This window comes from Phyllobates terribilis, unplaced genomic scaffold (assembly GCF_046119375.1).
Source record: "Phyllobates terribilis strain yellow unplaced genomic scaffold, ASM4611937v1 Scaffold_10__3_contigs__length_209671492, whole genome shotgun sequence".
In the NCBI taxonomy this organism is placed as follows: domain Eukaryota; kingdom Metazoa; phylum Chordata; class Amphibia; order Anura; family Dendrobatidae; genus Phyllobates; species Phyllobates terribilis.
The window spans coordinates 170,172,528-170,194,061 of NW_027362770.1; the positions used below are offsets into that span (position 1 = coordinate 170,172,528).

Sequence of the window (21,534 nt, forward strand, 5' to 3'; positions counted from 1 at the left end):
CGACTAGAAAACTTGTAATTCATTCTCGAAAACAACCAAGGAATGTTTACTTTGGCCCAAGTATAAAAGAAGAGCTAAAGTTAAGTTAGACTTTAAGTTTCCTTAATCACTCAAGTACAGAAGTAAAAAAACTAAAATAAATTCTGCATTTTAAATCCTCTATGGATAAATGAAACGACTGAGACAATTTTGAAGCCCAGATTATCGGCCGAGCTTCTCACATAGAACAACATCACTGTCTGGTAATGTCACTATGCTGGCAGCATAAATCAGGGGCAGATGATGTGCTGGCTAGCCCCACCCCTTTATCTCTGATTGGCAGCATCAGCAGGAGGCGGGGCAAGTTAGCGCTTATGAACAGTGAGAACTGTGATGATCAACAAAGTACAGTAAGCAGCTCAGTGAGAGATACATCGCTGGAATCAGTGTCCCTATCCCTAATCTATGCTCCCAAGTATAAACCTGGTGAAAGTTTCCCTTTAAAAGGGGTTGTCTATCATCTCTGCCTTGGGAGGTCAGTGATACCGAAGACATTGCATCTACACATATCTGCAGAGGCGTGTGCATGATCGGCAGGTATCACTCATCTCCCAAAGCATAAGTCAGCGCTATTGGACAATCTCCTTTAAATAGTAGAACTCAATGGATTAACAAAAGGAAAAACGTATATATGATTTTTCTTTTACGATTTTTGGCCATCCACTAAACCCTAAAAAAACCTCTGCATTATGAGGGAAAAAAAACAAACAAAAAAACCTAAAAACAAAGTTCTTCCTAAAGTGTGTTCCAAAGTAGTGAATATCTTTGAATATTGTACTGAGCTATGTACACCGGTCACCGGGGAAGTTTGTCGTGGCCACAGCATCAGGGGTAGACATATTGCTGGTGCAGCTGCACCGGGCCGGGAGGTGGAGGGGGCCCTTGCAGGGCGATTAATAATGAGAGTAATCTGGCTCGAGGCTCCGGGGGCCCATGGCCAGATTGCCCTCATCATAAGTAATGTGCCAGGCAGGGATCGGTCCTGCTGCTCAGCTGCCTACTGTAGACAATGGCAGCGGAGCCGCAGGAACACGTCCTCAGCTTAGTGCCCGGTGCTTTCTCTGTGACACAGGCGCACACATCAGCACTCTACACGCACATGTGTGACTTAGAAAGATCCCAGCAAGATGAAGGAAGAGATGCTGCGGCAAGGGAACTATGAGGAAGTGAGTGAGTGTGCCATTTTTTTAGCACTACAGTGGGGAGCAATAAACTGGGGGAGGCAATACAGTGGACAGGCATACACTGGGGGGGTCAATACATTGGAGAGGCAGTACACTAGGGGGGCAATACACAGGTGAAAGCGAAAGGACAATGAGGGGGGTTAGTGGAGGGTTAGGATGGGAGTAAGGGGTGGAAGAGGGACTTCAGGTACTTCTGATAAACAAGAGTCCCTGATAGCGTCATAATGAACTGTGGGATGGTAGAAGACGCTGTCAGGGACTAAATATCCTCCCCCACCGCCAATTCATTATAAGGCCCTGATGGCGTCATTATGAATTATGAGATGAGAGAGGACACTATCAGGGACTAATAATGAATGGGGGTGGGGATGGACGCAGGACAGGAACTAAGGCTATGTTCACACATTCAGGATTTGCAGCAGAAAATTCGGCTGCAAATCCTGATGTGTTGGCTGGAAAAATGCTGCATAAAATATGTATTTTTGCTTTGCTTTTTAAAGGTGTTTTTGTTGCAGATTTTTCTCCACTCATTAGAATGGGTGAAATATGCTGCAAAAACGCCAACAATTGACATTACGTAGATCTGAATCTGCTGCAAATCTGCAAGGAAAAATAAGCAGCGTGTGCACGAGACTTCAGGATTTCCATTCACTTTGCTGGTACCGTAAAACGCTCCGTATTTGCTACAACAAAAGCGCAACATGTTCACATAGCGTTGAAATTAATTGGGGGAGAGTCACAGACACTGATTCATTTATATTTATTGGGTGCCAGAAATTATAGTTAATGGGGGGCACAGAGCTTATCTCTTTATATTTCGAATGGTGTGTGGCTGATTGTATATAAATACTGGGGTACATATCTGTAGTAAGGGGTGTATTGTGGGGGAGATTATATATATACTAGATGGTGGCCCGATTCTAACGCATCGGGTCTTCTAGAATATGTATGCGGCCGACCGGGCGCAATCAGCAGAGCAGTGTTTAAATTTGGCGCCAATAATGCTGATTGGTTGCGGCCGGCGACCGCGACCAATCAGCGGAGCGGTGTTTAAATTTGGCGCCAATAATGCTGATTGGTCGCGACCGGCGACCGCGACAAATCAGCAAAGCGGTGTTTAAATTTGGCGCCAATAATGCTGATTGGTCCCGGCCGGCGACCGCGACCAATCAGCTGTGTTTAAATTTGGCGGCAATAATGCTGATTGGCCACGGCCGGCGACCGCGACCAATCAGCAGAGCGGTGTTTAAATTTGGCGCCAATATCGCTGATTGGTCGCGGCCAGCGGCATGTGAACAGAAGAAAAGAAGGAAAGAATGTATGTTATGCAAGGAGTGATAATAACATGATTTTAAAACAAGCAGACAAAATGGAGTTGCTATAGCATGAATATCAATATGTCCTTTACATTTTCCCCCCTAAAAATTATGTTATTATCAACAATAGAGGTGCTATCCCAGGGTCATGCTTTGAGCCTGAGGGACATTGGTCTTCACCCAATTAGTGCCCTAGTTACCAATCGAGGCTGTCGCGGCATATCCATCCCCCCTTGTTAGTTGATATAATCATAAAGCTCTGATCTTCAGACGTGAGGTTGGTTGGGGCATGCGGGTAAAGGTCATCATTCTCTTGTCATCCAGGTCCTCAATGCTGGTTATATCTGGGAGGTCTGTGTATAGTAGCACTGGATGTTGGTTGACAGCGTCCTCCTTGCTCTCTGATGACTGGCAGGTTTTCCTCATGCAAAAAGGAATACAAAAAAAGACTAGTTTTAGTAAAACATATATTAACAAGACGCAAGCAGCAATATGCAACACTCCTTGTAATATTCCAGCAATCCATCCACCAATCCCTTTTAACCAATTAGCAGGATTTAAAAAGGAAAACGTATCAGACCACCAATTGTCTTTGGTCAATTCGTTATGCTTGTTATACTCTTCCCTGAGTTTCCTAATGTCTTCCATTTTAGTCTTTAACCGTATGGTAGAGTCGGGGTCAATAAAGTGACAACAGGCTGGGCCTATAACCTGACACATCCCTCCTTGAGCTGCTGTCAAATAGTCCAACACTAAAGTATGTTGATTGGCCACTATAATAAGTTGATTCTGCACTGCAACAGTAGTATTAATTACTTCCAAAATATTCCAAATCTGGTCATCTAAGTAATCAGTGAAGTCTTCCTGATGGGCGTGGGGTGTTGTCTTTGGCACGTTTATAGATGGTATGAAGAGGGATGGCTCTCATATCTACTTTACTATGGGGAATAAGATAAGTGGCTGGAGTTAGCCGGGCCAATGTACAAGTCCCCCCTACTCCGACTGTGAGCCATTTATACGCATTATTCCCACAGACCCAATATGTGGCTGATGGTAGATCCCATAAAACAGAGTGCTGTAATACTAATTTATGTACCAAATCGATAAAAACGGTGTTATTTGATAACATACACCATGAAGGCATTTGTCCCAGGGGGCTACAATATCCAACATCCGGATTGCTACATGTTGGATCACTAGACTTATATTCAGAAAATTCATGTTTTACTGCTGTTGGGGTTGTCAGGAGCACTTGGTATGGTCCGTCATACAATGGTTGTAGTCCGTGTTTCCGAACATGCCTCTTCACATATACATAATCTCCAGGCTTGAGGGTATGACAACCTTCTGCATCAGCTGGATCTGGAATAGAAGATGATACTAACACATGGGTGTTAGTTAAGGCTTTGGCAAGCTGAATCACATATTGCACAACATAATCTGTTTCTTCTGATAATTGTTGTGGGGTAAATCTAGCTATAGCTGGTTGTGACCTAAATAATATCTCATAGGGTGACAGTTTGTGTTTCCCTATGGGGGTGGTGCGTATGTGATAAAGTGCAATGGGAAGGAGCTCAGGCCACTGGGCCGTAGTCTCCTGCATCATTTTGGTCAACTGCCTTTTCAGTGTGCCATTCAATCTCTCCACCTTGCCGCTTGACTGTGGATGATAAGGAGTATGCAGCGCCACTGTTGATCCGATCATGGTAAGTATTTCTTGATATACACATGAGGAAAAGGCTGGTCCTTGATCACTTTCGATATTTTCTGGAACTCCATACCGGCGAACAACTTCAGAGACCAGCTTCTTGGCGGGGGTAAGGTTGCAGCCTCTACCAATGTATCTTCAGTTGTGATAGCATATCCAGTATCCAGTATGAAACCTGCCAGAGTTGTCAACATATCTGGATCCATCCGTATATAACGTAAGTTCTGGATCATCCAATGGTACTTCCCCCACTAGAACAAGTGGAGTTGACTCCGCAGTAATTTGTTCCAGACAGTCATGTGGTGGAGCCTCTTTCCCCTCTCCTTCAGGTGCTGGTAGCAGGGTGGCTGGGTTGATGGTGGTGCACCGGTGTAATTTCACATTTTCTGGCAAAATCAACGAACACTGCAGCCGCAGGTGTCTCTGTGTGGACAGATGTTTAGGTTGCTGTACAGCCAGAACAGCCGCAATATCGTGTGGGGCATAAATGTGAGTCTCATGTCCAAGGATGATGTCCACCGCTGTCTTCTCAAGTAACTGCTGTGTGGTGTGAACCACTCGTAGACAGCTGGGGGAGGCCGTGGCTACCGGGTCCAGATGTGCTGAGTAATACCCGACTGGGCGCTGCTTTGTACAGTGTCTCTGCGTGACTACCCCGGCTGCATGTCCTCCTGTCTCAGAGACATACAAATGGAAAGGTTGAGCATAGTCCGGATTTCCAAGGGCAGGGGCTGTCATTATCCTTGATTTTAGGCTTGTTGCAACAGTTCTTGGTGGTCCTTGTTGTTTACATCAGCCAGAGTGTCTTCTTTTTATGCATCATATTGGGGCTGCATCAGACGTGAGGCGTCTGGGATCCATTGTCTGCAATATGTACATAGTCCGAGGAACCGTTGCAGCTCTATGGGATCTTTTGGGAATGGTAGCAGGTAGATGGCCGTCTTCCTTTCTTCTGTGAGATGTCTGGCACCCTGAGTAAGGCAGTGGCCTAAGAAAACCACTTGACCGAGGCAGAACTGAAGTCTCGAGGCTGAGACTCGACAATTCAGTTTTGCTAGATGCTTGAGGAGGCTAACACTGGCCTTGATGGACATTCTCTCGTGAGTCTCGTGGGCCGGACGTCCTATTTCTAAATAGGGGGGCTTGGGGGTGCATTGACTAGCAGGGGTGTGACAGTCCCTTTGGAAGTGTCCTGCTTGGCCACATCTCCAACACAGAATACGGGAATTCACTACTGGTCTTCTCCCGGGATACATTACTCGCTGATCAGGCACTGCCATGGGGTAGTAGTGGGGCTTTACGGAAGGACACTGGGGGGGCAAGGGGGAATACTGGGGGGGCAAGGGCTGCAAGGGGGTACACTGTGCTGCAGGTACTGGGGGTGCAGCAACTGCCACTGCAGCGGGTTTAGATTTAGGCTTAACCGCAGAAGCTGCCCGGGCGACACTTTTCTGGAAACTTTTTGCTACTTTTAGGGCATCTCCTGGGGTGGCTGACTCAACATCCGGCCGTACAGCCAATATCGCGTCCTTGATTTCAGTACGTAAACCCTGGATAAAGGTGGACACTAACAGCTGGCAATGAGTTTTAGTATGTAATGAGAACCCAAGGTCCTTATAGACCTGCAAAAGGTGCCCATAAAACTTCTCAGCCGACTCTCCCTTTTCTTGAGTAACATCTGTGAGGGCAGTAGATTGATCAGCCAGCTTATCCTGAGCCCATATTTTAAGGGCTCGACAGACGTCAACCCCACTCTCATACGTATTGGAGTCTAATGCTCTGTTATATGGGATAGCAGTCTCTATCATGGGATAATATCCTTCACCGACTTTTACACGGAGCAGGTGTAAAAGATCCTGCCTTGTTGTTGAATATATCTCCCTGTTTGCGGCCATGTCCCTGTAAAAAGTCGTGGGGGAATGTTCGGGATCCGGGAGATGATTACACAGAGTATCCGTCTGTGCTGGGGTGAACGGGGTATATTTGGGTGGGCTGGTATTCTGGCCCACTTCCTCCATTTCCTCCAACTTTGTGAGAGGGGGTGGAGGTGGAGGGAAATCAGGGGGAGGGGGGAGATCAGCATGAGTACTGATTGAGGGGAGATCTCGGAGGTAAGGAAACGCTGGGGGAGACCAGATCCGATCGTGGGTTCGATTAGTTGAGCGGCATAATCGACTAGATCCCTGTCAACGGCCAAGAGTCTTATCTCTCTCAATTTAGTTGGATGAGTGGCAATGTATTGCTTTATAGTCCTGACTATTATTTTGGCCGCATCCTGTTTTGGATATCCAAAAATACCGGTGGAAATAAATGGCAGGGCTAGGGTTGGGACCGCACGAAGCTGTGATGCGTATGCTATGGTGTTCTGGATTGTTTCTGTAAGCAGGTGTTGTGACCTGGGTATATCCAGGGGATCATATCTTGGTACCACCGCATGCATAACATACTGACATGATAGCTGTCCGTCTCTTGTAGCCATCACCTCTCCTTCTCTTAACGGACCGTTGTCATGGATATAATCGTTGGATGCAATTTGTATTGCAGGACCCCCAAGACGACATATTCCTGCAGCTAGCCCCCCCCATGCTGTAGTCTCACATTTGCTGCATTTACAATGATCCCAACTTGCTGTTGCGGTATACTCCCTATGCCTATTCTCAGCATAGTGGAAAATCCTGAAGGACCATTCAATAAAACAGACGCCACCTCCTGATACTCGTGTCCATGGTCTATTCCCCCAGTTTGGGAGAGGGTGAATAGGGTAGAATTCGGTGGACCCCGGGTCTCTCTGAATGGAGTGTGGACCATGGCGGGGGCAGGTGGGGGCAATGGTTTGTAATACCCACCGTCAGCGTTAAGTAATGGGAAGGCTGGTGCTGCAGCACCGGGTCTGTGTGCTCCACAATTATAGCACGTCTCACACCATCCTGGGTTATATGATGGTGGCTGGCCACCAGTGGGAAGTGTAGGGTATTTAATCTCCTTAGGTGAAAATTGCTCAGTTTCCGGATTGAGGGGCTGGGGTACTGCTACATTTGTGGGGGTAGGGGATGCTTCTTTAGGGGCTTCGGAGTTGGTTTGTGGACACATAAGTTGGGAAGGGTAATCTACTTCCGCCTCTATTTTTATCCCATCAGCTTCATTTTGTAACACAAAACAGCCAGTCTTCGTTACAGGGCTAGATAATTTTCCCTTCTTTACATAAAAATAGTTGAAATAACCAGGCTTCATCTCCTCCGCTATTTCTACATATCCTTCATCACAAATCTCATGTGCGACTTTCCTGAACTTCTCAGCGTCTTCCAACAATCCACAGTCAACTAATGTACCCCTTTGCTGCTGGATGCCTTCATCCCACAACACAGGCTGAAGCCTCCCCTCCACAGGAAAATGTAACACCTTAAACACTTTGGTGCATCCTTAAAAGATCTTTTCCCTTCTCGACCGATCATGATATTCATCACATCCTCCTGCAGGGGAGACAAATTTTTTCTGCTCCACGGAAACATTGATTAATCACTACAACTGACAAAAGATCCTTAATTTGTGCACAGCATGAGTCCGGACCCCAGCTGCTGTTTCACTGACTTTATTTCACCCCTTCCCGTCGGGAGTCTCGAACGGCCAGATGAAAGGAGGAGAACTCTCGTCCGCAGTTCTCCGGACACTAGATATATGTATATCTGTGTGAGTGTCCTACCCAATCTTCGATCACCCGCCCCGAACGGGTTTACCCCGAAACGGTTTAGGTGAAAGGAGGAGAGCTCTTGCCTGCAGCTCTTTGGACACTAGATATATATATATGGGTGTCTGCCCCACCCAATCTTCGATCACCTGCCGCGACCGAACCTAACAGCGTTCAGTCTCCTAAGGATTTTGTCAGAAGTTGAGAAAGATTCACACAATATTCACTTGTCAAACCGAGGTGATACTGCTTTGAAAGTAAATAATATCAGACCCCTAATGGGACTACCTCAGGATCACACAAGTTATCGGTGTCTGGTTCCTGTAAGACAGTCAGTGGATCCATCATGTTACACAGCTCCTCAATGTGTCTCATCTTCCTGGACAGCTCATCCTTCTTTATCTCCAGCTGATGGATCAGAGCAGACAGTGACAGTGACTCTTCCTTTTCCTGCCTGGAGATCTCACTCAGGACCTTCTTCTCCAGGTCGTCCACCCGTCTCCTGATGTCTGTACACAGGGCAGTGACTCTCTCGGCTTCTCCAGCTGCTTTTTCTTGAGCTTTTCTCCTGCACTCCCCCAAACTCGAGATTTTTTTCTCAGTCTCCTCTCTCTTTGTGGTCAGTTTCTTCAGAACATTACTCAATTTTTTCTTTTTCTTCTGAGATGCCTCATCCAGTGACTCCATTTTATGTCCATTATGTTCCCCAATCAAACTGCAGGACACACAGATACAAGCAGCGTCCTCAGTGCAGTAATATTCCAGGATCTTCTTATGGACAGAACATTTCCTTTTCTCCAGAGAAGTGCTGGGATCAGATAAGACGTGTTCTGGTGATTTGCTGTGAGACCTCAGGTGTTTATCACACAGAGAAGCCTCACAGTGTAGACAGGTTCTAACAGCAGGTACAGGAGAGTCCACACAGTAAGTGCAGCAGATCCCGGTGATCTCCTCTTGTTCTTTCTGAGTAATCAGGAAACATTCTGCTACATTATGAAGATTTATGTTCCTCATCAGCGCCGGCTGCTCCGGAAACTCTTCTCTGCATTCAGGACAGGAATAAACTCCAGACTCGTCCTGTGTATCCAGCACACGATCAATACAGACCCGGCAGAAGTTGTGTCCACATCTCAGCATTACAGGATCCTTAAAGATAGATAAACAGATGGAGCAGAGCAGCTCGTCTCTCAGATCAGCAGACGCCATGGCTGACGGAGGAAGAAAGAAATGAAACTACAATTCTCGGAAACTTTGAAAGCAAAGGGCGGGTTCAACTATGTAGACACAGGATGCCACAGAATTGTAACAGTATTCAGTCCTCTAAATATGATGTATGAATATGTACATATTGCATTATAGCCTTATATATGTGTGTATATATGTTCAATCCTGATTTCTTCAGCTTTTATATGTTCGTCAGAATTTTATTTTTCAAGTGTTGATATAAAAACTAATAGGAGAAACTCAGAAAACACAAAAAAAATGAAAGTTGAAAAGTTGAAATGTATCAACAAAAGACCCTCCATAAATATAATTCTAGATTCGCACAGCACATGACTCCTGAATACTCGTCTTAAAGAAAACACCAATATTGTAGGAATGTAACGTTTGATCTTAAATTACCAGTCCGGTCACAGTTGTTATTTGTCGCTCTGTCAGGAATCATGTGTGTAAGTGTAATGATGGTAGTAATATTCTCACAGTCTTCTCCCGGTATCAGCGCGGCTCCTGATACCTCAACCTGAAAGACAAACAATGCATGCAATGCAACAATAACATATAACAAACGAGGTAGATGAATGTCTATAACAGTTCCTGAAGCAATCCAAAGGATGTCCATCTTCGGATTGGAGAAGCCGCACTAGGCCAAACTTTCTCCACCCCAATTGTAATCCAGTGGTTACAGTTCCTGGTTGCAATCAGATGAGTGTCTTTAGTAGTCCAAAAGTTTCTTGAAAGTTCCAAGTTCAAGATCCTGATGTGTTGGCGCAAACATGCCTTGTCCATCTGGAGAAGTGTTCAAATTGCTGTCAGCCCAAGCCAACCTTCTCTTTGGCAATAGGGGGGCTGACATCAGGATGGATCTCTGGGTCAACGTCTGGATCCTGAAGACTGAAGCTGTCTTCAACAGAAGTCTCTTCACACTGGCCGCAAAGGAACTCCGGTCCTGTTAACCAAGTAGAGTTTGCGAAGGCACCAACAGACACTGGCCTAGTAGCAAGGTCAGCAGGGTTAAGATGGGATGGAACATACTGCCATTGCTCAGGTTTAGAGGATTTCCTGATCCTTTCAATGCGGTTACTAACATAGACATAGAAGTGTTTTGTCTGGTTGTATATGTGGCCCAGAACAACCTTGCTGTCTGTGTAGAATCTTGTGTCATCGACGTGAATAGCTAGTTCATTCTGTATAAAGTCTGCAATCTTGATGGCTAGTACAGCTCCACAAAGCTCAAGTCTGGGTATGGTGTGTTCAGGTTTAGGAGCCAATTTAGCCTCTCCAAATAGAAATCCAACATGGGCTTCATTGCTAGAGTCTATAACCTTCAAATAGGCAACAGCTGCAATAGCTTCAGTAGAGGCGTCGGAGAATATATGGATCTCTTTCCTTTGACTCGGAGAGAGATGCTGGAGTATAACAACATGGTATGTGGATTTTATCTAAGGCACAAAGAGATTCCCTCCATGACTTCCACTTTAGTTGTTTGTCAGCAGGGAGTGGTGCGTTCCAGTCCTTAATAGACTCTGAGAGTTGCCTTAACAGAAGCTTGCCTTGTATAGTCAGGGGTGCAACAAACCCGAGTGGATCGAATAGACTGTTCACCACTGACAGAACCCCAAGCTTAGTAAATGGTTTTTCTGTACCACTAACCTGAAAGCTGAAGGAGTCCTTTAGCAAGTTCCATCTCAAGCGCAGACTTCTCTGTACTGGTGGGTTGTCAGAACCTAGATTCAAGTCTCTGAATTCTGAAGCATAATCATTAGAGTGAAAAGCCTTCATGACAACAGCACTGTTGGAAGCAATTTTATGCAATCTTAAATGAGCTTTAGAAAGCATACCTTGTGTCCGTTTGAGCAGATCTATGGCTTCTTCCGCTGTGGGCAGGGATTTGAGACCGTCGTCCACGTAGAAGTCCTTTTCAACGAACTGTTGGGCGTCCTTCTCGAATTCTGCTTCACCATCAGAGGCGGTCCTACGTAGGCTGTATGTAGCAACTGCAGGAGAAGGGCTGATTCCGAACACGTGCACCTTCATGCGGTATTCAACCATTTCCTTGCTGGTGTCGTTGTCTCGGTGCCATAGAAAACGGAGATAATTTCTGCGATCTTGTCGCACGATGAAACAATGGAACATTTGTTCAATGTCAGCAGTAATGGCAACTGGCTCTTTTCTGAATCTCATGAGCACTCCCACCAGGTTATTAGTCATGTTGGGACCAGTGAGGAGAACATCGTTCAGAGATACACCATTATGTTTGGCGCTTGAATTGAACACCACTCTGATTTGTTTAGGCTTTCTTGGATGGTATACTCCAAAGGAGGGTAGATACCAGCATTCTTCATTGGCTTGCAAGGGTGAGCTGGCTCTGCGTGGTCATTGCGAAATATCTTCTCCATAAAGGCTACAAAATGGTCCTTCATTTCAGGCTTATTTCTCAATGTTCTCTGCAGTGAGGTGAACCTTGATAAGGCCTGTTCTCGGTTGTTAGGAAGCATGGCTCTTGTACCCTTGAAGGGTAAGGGAGCGACCCAACGGTCAGATTAGTTCTTGAAGAATCCACTGTCCGTTATTTTAATAAATTCCTTGCCTTCTATGGATAAGGCGACCTTGTTGTCATCTTGCGTTGTGCGAAACACTGTTCTCCCTAAGTTGTCACCATAGGGAGTGGGAATGATGTCAGGCTCTTGGATGAAGTCAGAGAACCATTCTTTCACTTCGTAGTGATGAGAGCATGGTTTGAAGTGAGTTGTGCGACCATTTCGAAGTACATACGTTTTAAAGGAGTTGACTTCGGATGCCTTGTGACTCTAATCCAGGCATACATTGCCCATGATTACCCAGCCTAGATCAAGTCTTTGGGCGTATGGAGCATCACCTGGGCCATTGCATTGTTGGCGCACCTTGTGGACCCTTAGAATGTCTCTCCCCAGTAGGATTAGAATATCAGCATTCGTGTCCAGAGGAGGAATTTCTTTAGTCAGGTGCCTCAAGTGGGGATGATGAAGCGTGACTTCCGGAGTGGGAATTTCTTCCTTGTTATCAGGAATCTGGTCACATTCAATTAAAGTTGGCAAGGGTATGTGCACGTTCCCCTTGATTGAAGAGATAATGTACCCAGAGGCTCTCCTACCAGAAGTCTCAATACGACCAGAACAGGTGTTGAGGGTGTACGGAGCCTTTTGTCCTTTTATACTGAAGATCTCAAAGAGTTTTGGCTTTGCTAGAGACCTGTTACTTTGCTCATCTATTATGGCATACATTTTGGAGGCCTTGTCGGGTTGTCCTTCTGGATAGACCTTGACCAGACATACTTTAGCGCAGCATTTAGGACCAGTCCCTTCTCCACATATTTCCATACATGAGGAGGAAACAGCAGTTGCAGCTGGGTCAGGAACTTGTGGCTCCCCGCCATGCTTTTGAGCAGGATTGGTTGCTGCAGAAGGTTGTGAATTGTGTGGAGCTGGTGTGGGATGCATAGATGTAATGTGTTTGTCACTACTGCATTCAGTGCACTTAATGACTCCTGGATCTCTCTGCAGCATTCGACACTGTGGATCACCAGCTCCTCCTCACTATGCTCCGCACTATTGGCCTCAGGGACACTGTTCTCTCCTGGTTCTCCTCCTATCTCTCTGACCGCTCCTTCTCTGTGTCTTTTGCCGGCTCCTCCTCCTCCCTACTTCCCCTTACTGTCGGGGTTCCTCAAGGATCAGTCCTAGGCCCCCTTCTTTTCTCCTTATACACCGCTCCTATTGGATAAACAATCAGTAGATTCGGTTTTCAGTGTCATCTCTATGCTCATGACACCCAATTATACACCTCTGCTCCGGACATCACCCCTGCATTACTACAAAAGACCAGTGATTGTCTTTCTGCTGTGTCTAACATTATGTCCTCCCTCTACCTAAAACTGAATCTGTCAAAAACTGAACAACTCGTCTTTCCTCCCTCCACTAACCTACCTGTGCCCGATATTGCCATTTCCGTTTGTGGCTCAACCATTACTCCCCAGCAACAAGCCCGCTGTCTTGGGGTCATTTTTGATTCAGATCTTTCTTTCACTCCTCACATCAAATCACTCGCTCGTTCATGTCATCTACACCTCAAAAACATCTCAAGAATCAGGACTTTTCTCACCTTTGACTCGGCAAAAACTCTTACTGTAGCTCTTATTCATTCTCGTCTTGACTATTGCAACGCTCTACTAATCAGTCTCCCTCTTACTAAACTCTCCCCTCTCCAATCCGTCCTTAACGCAGCAGCCAGGATCATATTCCTCACCAATCGCTACACCGATGCCTCTTCCCTGTGCCAGTCATTGCATTGGTTGCCCTTTCAATATAGAGTTCAATTTAAACTTATCACGCTTACCCACAAAGCGCTCCATGCTTCAGTATCCCCCTACATCTCCTCTCTTGTCTCAGTCTACCACCCTACATGTGCCCTCCGTTCTGCAAATGACTTAAAACTAAAATCCTCCATAATCCGAACTTCCCACTCCCGTCTCCAAGATTTCTCGCGTGCTGCGCCAATTCTTTGGAATGCACTACCCAGGACAGTTCGATTAATTCCCAATACCCACAGTTTCAAGCGAACCCTAAAAACACATTTCTTTAGACTGGCATATCGCCTAAACACACTCTGTCCGTCTCAGTTTTCCCCCATATTAAAATCTTCTTCAACTTCAGGTTCATACCAACCATGTACTTAATAGCCTCTGTCAGGACTGTACACATACTGGCTGACGACCAGTCCATGTATTATTATTTATCCTATTTAGTATATTAAGGCTGCATTATACAATATATGTACTTTTTACCTTTTGTGTCTCCCCCATTTCCTCATAGACTGTAAGCTTGCGAGCAGGGCCCTCACTCCTTTCGATATGAGATATGCTTATTCTGTATTGTCTGTATATGTCCCCCCTAAAATTTGTAAAGTGCTGCGGAATATGTTGGCGCTATAAAAAATAAAAACTAGTATTATTATAACTATTAATGACAGCCTTACAGTCCTTAGCAAGGTGGTCTGAAGAGGCGCAACACTTGTAACATATCCCTAGCTCTTTGAGAGTATTTCTGTGTTCCTGCAAAGTCTTTGCCCTGAATCCATGGCAATCCTTAAGTGGGTGAGGTCTTTTGTGAATAGGGCACATGCGGTTACTGTCCATAGCTTTAGGAGCAACAGCGTTTGTTTTGGTAAAAGAGGGCGCAGTAAGTGGAACGTCAGTCTTTCTCACGGATACTGTGCTTCTTAACTCTCTACGTTTGGTGATATTGTTATCATACCTTGTAGATGATGATGATGATGATAAAGCTGGTGGAGTAGGTTCAGTGAAGTCAAAGCTGGGATCATTCTTCTTCCGAGCTTGATCACTGACGAACCTGGAAAAATAGGAAAAGGGAGGAAAAGACACATTATGCTGTCCTTTATAAAGTGAGCCGTGGTCTGCCCATTTATCCTGCATGCCTTTTGGCAACTTGAGAACTACTGGAATCACGCCATGGGCAGTATCAAGGTAGCTCAGTCCTGAAAGACATGGGTCTAATTTTGCCAATTCTATTTCCTTTAGCAGGTCACTCAGGTCTTGCAGTTTTTGATTGTCCTTGTTAGCTATTTTTGGGAAGGCTTGCAGTTTCTTAAATAAGGCAGACTCTATGGCTTCTGAGCTGCCGTAGGTTTGCTCTAGTCTTTCCCATGCTGCAATAAGACCTGCATCTGAATAGTCCACATGAACTGCCCTTATTGTCTTGATGCGCTCCGCTGATTCAGGACCTAACCAGTTGACAAGCAAATCTAGTTGTTCCTTGCCAGTGAGATTAAGGTCTTGGATTACTGCTTGAAAGGTCGATTTCCAGGCTCTATAATTTTCGGCACAATCATCAAACTTTGAGAGACTGATGTTTATTAACTCCCTGTGAATCATATATCTGGCGAATTCAGACATGTCCGACCTCCCGGTCATAGTTGCAGGGCTAACTTGTGGTATCCCTGGGGAATGTAAGTTCTCTGGTTTATATGACTGAGACGGATCAGGACGGAATGATGTGGCATAAGGGTTAAGTTGTGGTTTAGTCTCTATAGGGTCTGCTGGCTGCGGCCTAAATTGTGGGTTAGTGCTGGAAGTTACCTTGTCGGCAGTAGGTGGCGACATTTCTTGGCTTACGGGTGCATCCGTGTGGTGTATTGGAGGTGGCGCTGGTACAGATGGTAAATGTTTTAGCACATAGTCTGTAGTGCGATCAGCTGGGTCCTCCATTTCTCCTGGAATAAAGCAGTCCATATTAGCATCTTGACTTAGTGCTTGTTCAAGGACCTTCAGTTTAGCGAGGGTTGCTGCTTCTTCCCTTTCTGTTTGGAGCATTTTTAATTGAGCTTCCTGCTTTTTTAATTGGGCTTCTAATTCAGCCTCCTTCCTAGCAAAGGAGCTTCTTACTCTAGCTTCCTCTGCAGATGCACGGATTTCCAGTATCTTGTCAGACAATGTTGACTTCTTGGACTGAGATGACCTGGAAGACCGAGATGTAATTTTGGTCGAGGCTGTACGATGTGATCTAACCTCTTGGAGGTGTGCGATGCGGAGTTCGGCCTTATCCTGGGCCTCTCGCACTATTGCAGTCTTTTCTTGGAGAAGAGTCTCCCTTTCAGCCAGCTCTGCTGGGGCATCATCCATATCACAGTTCCTCTGGAATGCAATGTACTTAACAGACAGTCTCTGGTAGCGATCATAGGCGGCAGATAAACTCTTTAATTTGGCGGTTAAATCTGCTGCGTCATTGTTAGCACGTGGAAGAGCTGCTAAATAATGATCAACTCTGCCCCATAAATGATCTATGTTATCAGGGAACTCATTCCTGGTTGTCTCCAGGTTCTCTCTGACCTTTTGTGTTGGCTTGGTTACACGCTTGGGTCGTACATCCTGCTCTGCAGTAAGTGTGGACTCTGCTCCTGGAACATCTGTGGTGTCAGGAACATGATGTGCTTCTCCCACAGAGGGATCCACTGTGCCCTTTGTAGACATGCTTTAGCTAAGATGGTGGACGGTCATAGACTTGCTAGCAGACAAGCATATGCACACAGACACTGAAGACTTAGGTCTCTTGTTACTATTCTGCCACCTATGTACATGGGGCGAGATTTGTCTGAGGGATGTGACACGGATCTCTATAAGCAGTGGCATATAGCGTCAACTCACTGACCTGCGCTCCTGTTCCTCATGAACTGCACGTGATAATCCGGAATGATGATCCAGTGATGAATTCAACAGATTTATTTACAGTTCTTGATGAGGTGAGATGAGGGAAAGGGTAGGAATTGTAGGTATTAGAAGCGCCAGGTAAAGTGGTAACAAGAGAATCCTTTCTCCAGTTCTGCAGCATGAGTAGTCAAGATGGATGTGATGAAAAAGAAGGAGATGAGGAGAAGGAGATAGGAGGAGTTACAGACCGAAGGGGTTTGTGGGTAAAACACAAGAATAATACGTTATAACATACAGTATTATAACAACGGCCAGTAGATGGCAGCAAAGTACAACAATACAATAATCCTGTAACATTAGGTAATGTCCAAGATGGCTGAAAGTCTTTTCAAACAAAAAGTTGGACAGCACACCAGACTTGTAAGAGTGGAGATATCACCTGGTTATCTATGTTGTCTTATTGTTCTGCTAATGACTCTTTCTGCACACTATGTCATTTACGTTATGCTGTGTGATCATATAACATGCTATATTGTGCTGTAATGTGTATATGCTCTATATTGTACTGTGGCTAAGTATTTGCATGCTGTCTTATTTGCTAGGCAGGATGAAATGGTGCTTGAAAGTTTGTGAACATCAGATTTTAATAAAAGTCCTAAAAATTTAAAATGTTGCTTAGAGTTTTTATAAAAAATAGTTCTCGGATGTAGAAAGTTATTACCTTTCAGCCTCTTCAACTACAAAGGTCAAAATGTTCAAAATTGTTACTTCACTCAGGACCTTCTCCAGGTCGTCCACCCGTCTCCTGACATCTGTACACAGGGCAGTGACTCTCTCGGCAGTGACTCTTTTCTCCATTCTTCCTCCAGACTCCGGACTCTTTCCTCAGTCTCCTTTCTCTTTGTGGTCAATTTCTGGAAAACATTTCTCAGTTTCTTCTTCCTCTTAGAGGCCTCAACCAACATGTAAACCATAATATCAACTAAAGCAACCCAGAAAGGGAAAATAACCCCTGCATGTGGGAACAGGATCATTAACGACATATGTTTTCAACAACCTGTCCTTAACCCCTTCATCGCTGGGCGATTTTCAGTTTTTTCCTCGCTTTTCCCAAAAGCCATACATTTTTTATTTTTTTATGTCAATATGGTTGTTTGAGGGCTTGTTATTTGCAGATCGAGCTGTTCTTTTGATTAGCATCCTTGATTTTACCACACATTGTAGTGGAAAATGGGGGAAAAATTGCGAGTGCAGTGAAATTACAAAAAAAGTGCAATTCCAGAATTGTTTTTGGGGTTTTTATTGACCATATTCACTACATGGTTTTAATTGTTCTATTTTTAATGGGACAAAACCCCTCTTTTGAACTTTTGTGTTTTTTTTTTACCTTTTCTTTTTTACTGTAATCAATAGTCTCCTTAGGAGACTTAAAGGGGTATTCCTATCTCCAAGATCCATGTCCAATATGTAATAGGTGTAATAATAATAATATTAGCAAATGCCTCCAATTAGAAATGTAGCATAGTTCTCTTTTCCTCATGTGTGAGCATTGCAGGACCTTAGGTATCCATGGTTATGATCACTGATATAGTTACAGCTAGTTGCTAGTGGTCGTAACCATGGATACCTGAGGTCCTGCAATGCAGGAAAGAGACATAGCGAATCAGAAAAACTATACTACATTTCTAATTGGCGGTATTTGCTAATATTATTACTATTACACCTACTACATATTGGGATAGGATCTTGGAGATGGGAATACCCCTTTAAAGCTGCGATCGTCCAACCGCCTGTGTTATACAGAGCAATGCTTCAGCACTGCTATGTGTAGCAAAAATCACGATCTCCTATGAATGCCGGCCACAGGAGGATCGTGAAGCCAGGCCAGAGGACCTTCAGCAGATCTCAGATCCACCCTCTGACGACACAGCTTTTCTTCTTAATTATGGCAGACATATTCGGTAAGCCAGGAGCCATATGCTTTTATCTTCATACTGACTTTTGCATTGGTGTTCTACTTTGGTTGATTATCACAGGCTATTGTTTGAATAATCCTGAATGTTGACACTTGAGTTGAGATGTCCTGTAACCTATTGTCTGCAAATCTTGCAAGATGGAGACATGGAGCAATACTGTGATAATATGCTGATTACGTATTATACCAAACCATGCAAGTTGATAAGATGCTTAAACAATGATTCAAGGGCCCCTTCCACCTTGATCTCTGAGCCTTGACCTGTGAATGATGGCTGCAAGGACAACTGTGATCTATAAAAAGGGGTCTCTGCCTTTATTTTGAGTCATTTTACAGCATGTCAGCTTAGGGGACTTCGGCCCCAGCTGAAGGACTACAGATCGGCTCCATTGACCATTGCTGAACCCTCAGAGACGCCTTGAAGAATCCAGGTTGGGACAATCAGACCACCTGGCCCCAGACTTCACTGCTTTCGGATAGTTTCCTAAGCTTGTTGTTATTTTCTCTCTTTTGGGGCCCACCAAAAGCAGGGTGCCAATGGTGCGGGCAGTCGGCCCTGGAAACCCCGAAATCGCAGCTACTCTATTCTCGGCGGGCCAGCAGAAGGGTAAGGACTGTGTAATGTTGCACCATCTTGGCTACTTGTGTGGCACCCCAAGGGTTTGGTGGCCACAGTGGCATTGCCTCCCTCAAAAGGGGTGATGACACACCTGGAAGCAAGCAGGGGTTCTTTTAGCTAGGAACACAATACATGCAACACTTCCTGGCTCCAGACCAGCAAGGGGAGGGTCCTCCCCTTGGCAACTGGACCTGGAGGCGGGGTTAGTTGAGGTTGGTGAGAAGAGTTGAGTTTAGGACATTGAGGAGAGGGGAGCTAGGGATTAGAGCTGGAGATAGCTCGTCCTAGCTGGACTACACAAAGAACCGGACACCGGAGTCCGAGGCTGTGGGACACTTCAGGCCGAGCAGCAGAAACCGTAGGGTAGGAGATTGCTGGTCTCCTGGCCCCCATCAGACGCCCGGAGGCTCAGTAGCACAGAGAGACCAGCACCGCCACGGAGGAGCGAAGTATCCACAAGGCCCGCGCTGCTAGCCATACGGGTGAGTACAGCACGTTACACTCAGGGACGTGAGCTACAACACAGCTACAAGCAGTACAGCCAAAGAGTATAGTAAGAATGGCAGGCCTACAACTACACCTGGCAAGTAGGACTCTATGCTTGCTTCTAGGCTGACCGGACTCTTATCACTAGCCAGTACTCCAGTCCAGGCCAGTCTAAAGTATCATCAGTAAAGACCCTGGGACTGCATCACACTGACTCTGTGTTTATTATTGACTTCCTGCACAAAAACCACCATCATCCACACACACTGCCCTGAAGCTAACTCTTCCTGTGGGGAGTTATACCACCTTTGCTGCCAAACCATCAGCTTCAGAGGACTGTTCCGCAGCGGCGGCCTCCATTAGGCGCACTCCACAGGTGGCGTAGTCGGACATTATAAAACCTATATATATAAATTACCCTTGGATTGACCGCCCTGGGTCACGGACCGGGCCACTGCCACAGTGACTACAACCCCCAGCATCTACCGGCCCGGCTCTGGGTACCCCACAGCCCAGGGGGCGTGTCAACTTTGGCGTAGTCGGCAGGATTTTGTGCCCGTTACCACCGGGTACTGTGCGCCTTCACGAACTGTGTCGCATACCGTGGTGAAGTTTTCCCGCCAATTGCCGCCATTTCCGGGTCGCCGCGCGGGAAGAAGAGGGGCGTAACCGCTGGAAGCGCGCGAAGCCCCACGCACTGATGCAGCGCCAGGTCCTGGAAGGAGCCCCAGTGAGCGCTTACGTCAGACGCGTGCGACGCCAGGTCCTAAAAGGAGACAATCGCATGCGGAACAGCGGTCTACGGAAGCAAGGTGAAAGAAGGTAGGCCACGGTTCACTAGGGGGGAGGAAGACGCCTGACAAGGAGGGAAGTTCAGCCGCAAGCGCGACCGCTGCCACGGTGATGCCATTCTCCATGCCGTATATACCGGGGGCGGCGTGGTTGCCCCAGTACTCAGGAGAGTCACACACCCTGATTGATTTTGAGAAAAGACTGCGCAGTAGTATACCCCCTGTCAGAGGAGCAGAAAGTCAGCATCCTCATAGGCCAGCTAATCGGCGCAGCCCAGAGAGAAGTGAAGTCCTGGTCAGGCAGAGACAAAGGCACTGTAAAAGAGATACTGGCCCGACTAAAGGACACCTTTGACACCCGCACTGCAGCTGAAATAAAAATGAAGTTTTACGGGTACAAGCAAAGGGTGCAGGACAGTGTACGGGACTATTCTTTAAACCTGCAGGAGGCGCTGCGTGCCATCAAACAGATAGACCCCGACAGTGTGCAAGATAAGAGCAAATTGCTAACTGAGCAGTTTATTGAGGTGCTCCTGTCCAGTGCTCATCGGACACAGCTGCGCATAATGGCTCTGCAAAACCCTGATCTGGACTTTGCACAATTTAAAGACGGAGCCATCCGGGTGCTGCGAGAACCATTTCTTATTGCTGAAGACGTTGCCCCTTGAGGAACGCAGCCTGGGGCCAGAAAAGCTACCAGATCTGGTGGACCTATACAACCATATCCCAGTAAACTCCACCAACTGCACACCTGCTTACCTGATGAGAGCAAGACCTGGTAAGCTGCCCATCGACCTGGACATGGGAGTCCTAACACCAGAGACGGCCTCACCAGATGCAGATTGGGACACTGAGCGGCAGCAACAATACCGCAAAGTGCAAGAGAGTGTTGAAAGAAGTCTGTCCCAAGCAGACAAAAACAAGAGAGGACTTATAATCAACATGCCCCTGCTGTTCGCCTGTCACCTGGAGAGCAAGTCCTTAAGAGAAAGAGACGACTCCACAAACTAGATGACCAGTGGGAGGTAGAGCCGTACACCATCCTACCCTCGAGTCATGATAACACCAAAGTGTGCCTCATCAGCAAAGATGGAGGAGAAACTTCAGCGACAGTCTCAAGGGACCACTTGAAGAAATGTCCTGAACAGTTGAAGCACACTGAGGAGGATCAAGACACCCTTCAGCCCACAGAAGAAGTGGAGGAAGTGATCCAAACAGTATTCGGAGAATTTCCCCGGTCGTGGACACAAGTGAACAATGCAATTGTCGTGCCAGTCCTTACCTTTCTCCAACCAGCCCCTCAGGAAGCTGT

At 46.1% G+C, this 21,534-nt stretch overlaps 1 protein-coding gene and 1 pseudogene across 1 annotated transcript; both read right to left on the minus strand.

Moving 5' to 3' along the window:
- Nucleotides 1–9,185, minus strand: part of LOC141164069 (E3 ubiquitin-protein ligase TRIM7-like) — a 42,485-nt pseudogene extending 33,300 nt beyond the window's left edge.
- On the minus strand, nt 1,967–16,174 carry LOC141164070 (uncharacterized). Its single transcript, XM_073649229.1, has 3 exons — nt 15,284–16,174; nt 14,442–14,537; nt 1,967–2,960 (listed from the first exon to the last, which is right to left on the minus strand). The coding sequence occupies exons 1-2, from the start codon at nt 16,172–16,174 to the stop codon at nt 14,526–14,528; spliced, it is 903 nt and encodes a 300-aa protein (XP_073505330.1). The 3' UTR covers nt 1,967–2,960; nt 14,442–14,525.
- Nucleotides 16,175–21,534: the final 5,360 nt, after the last annotated feature.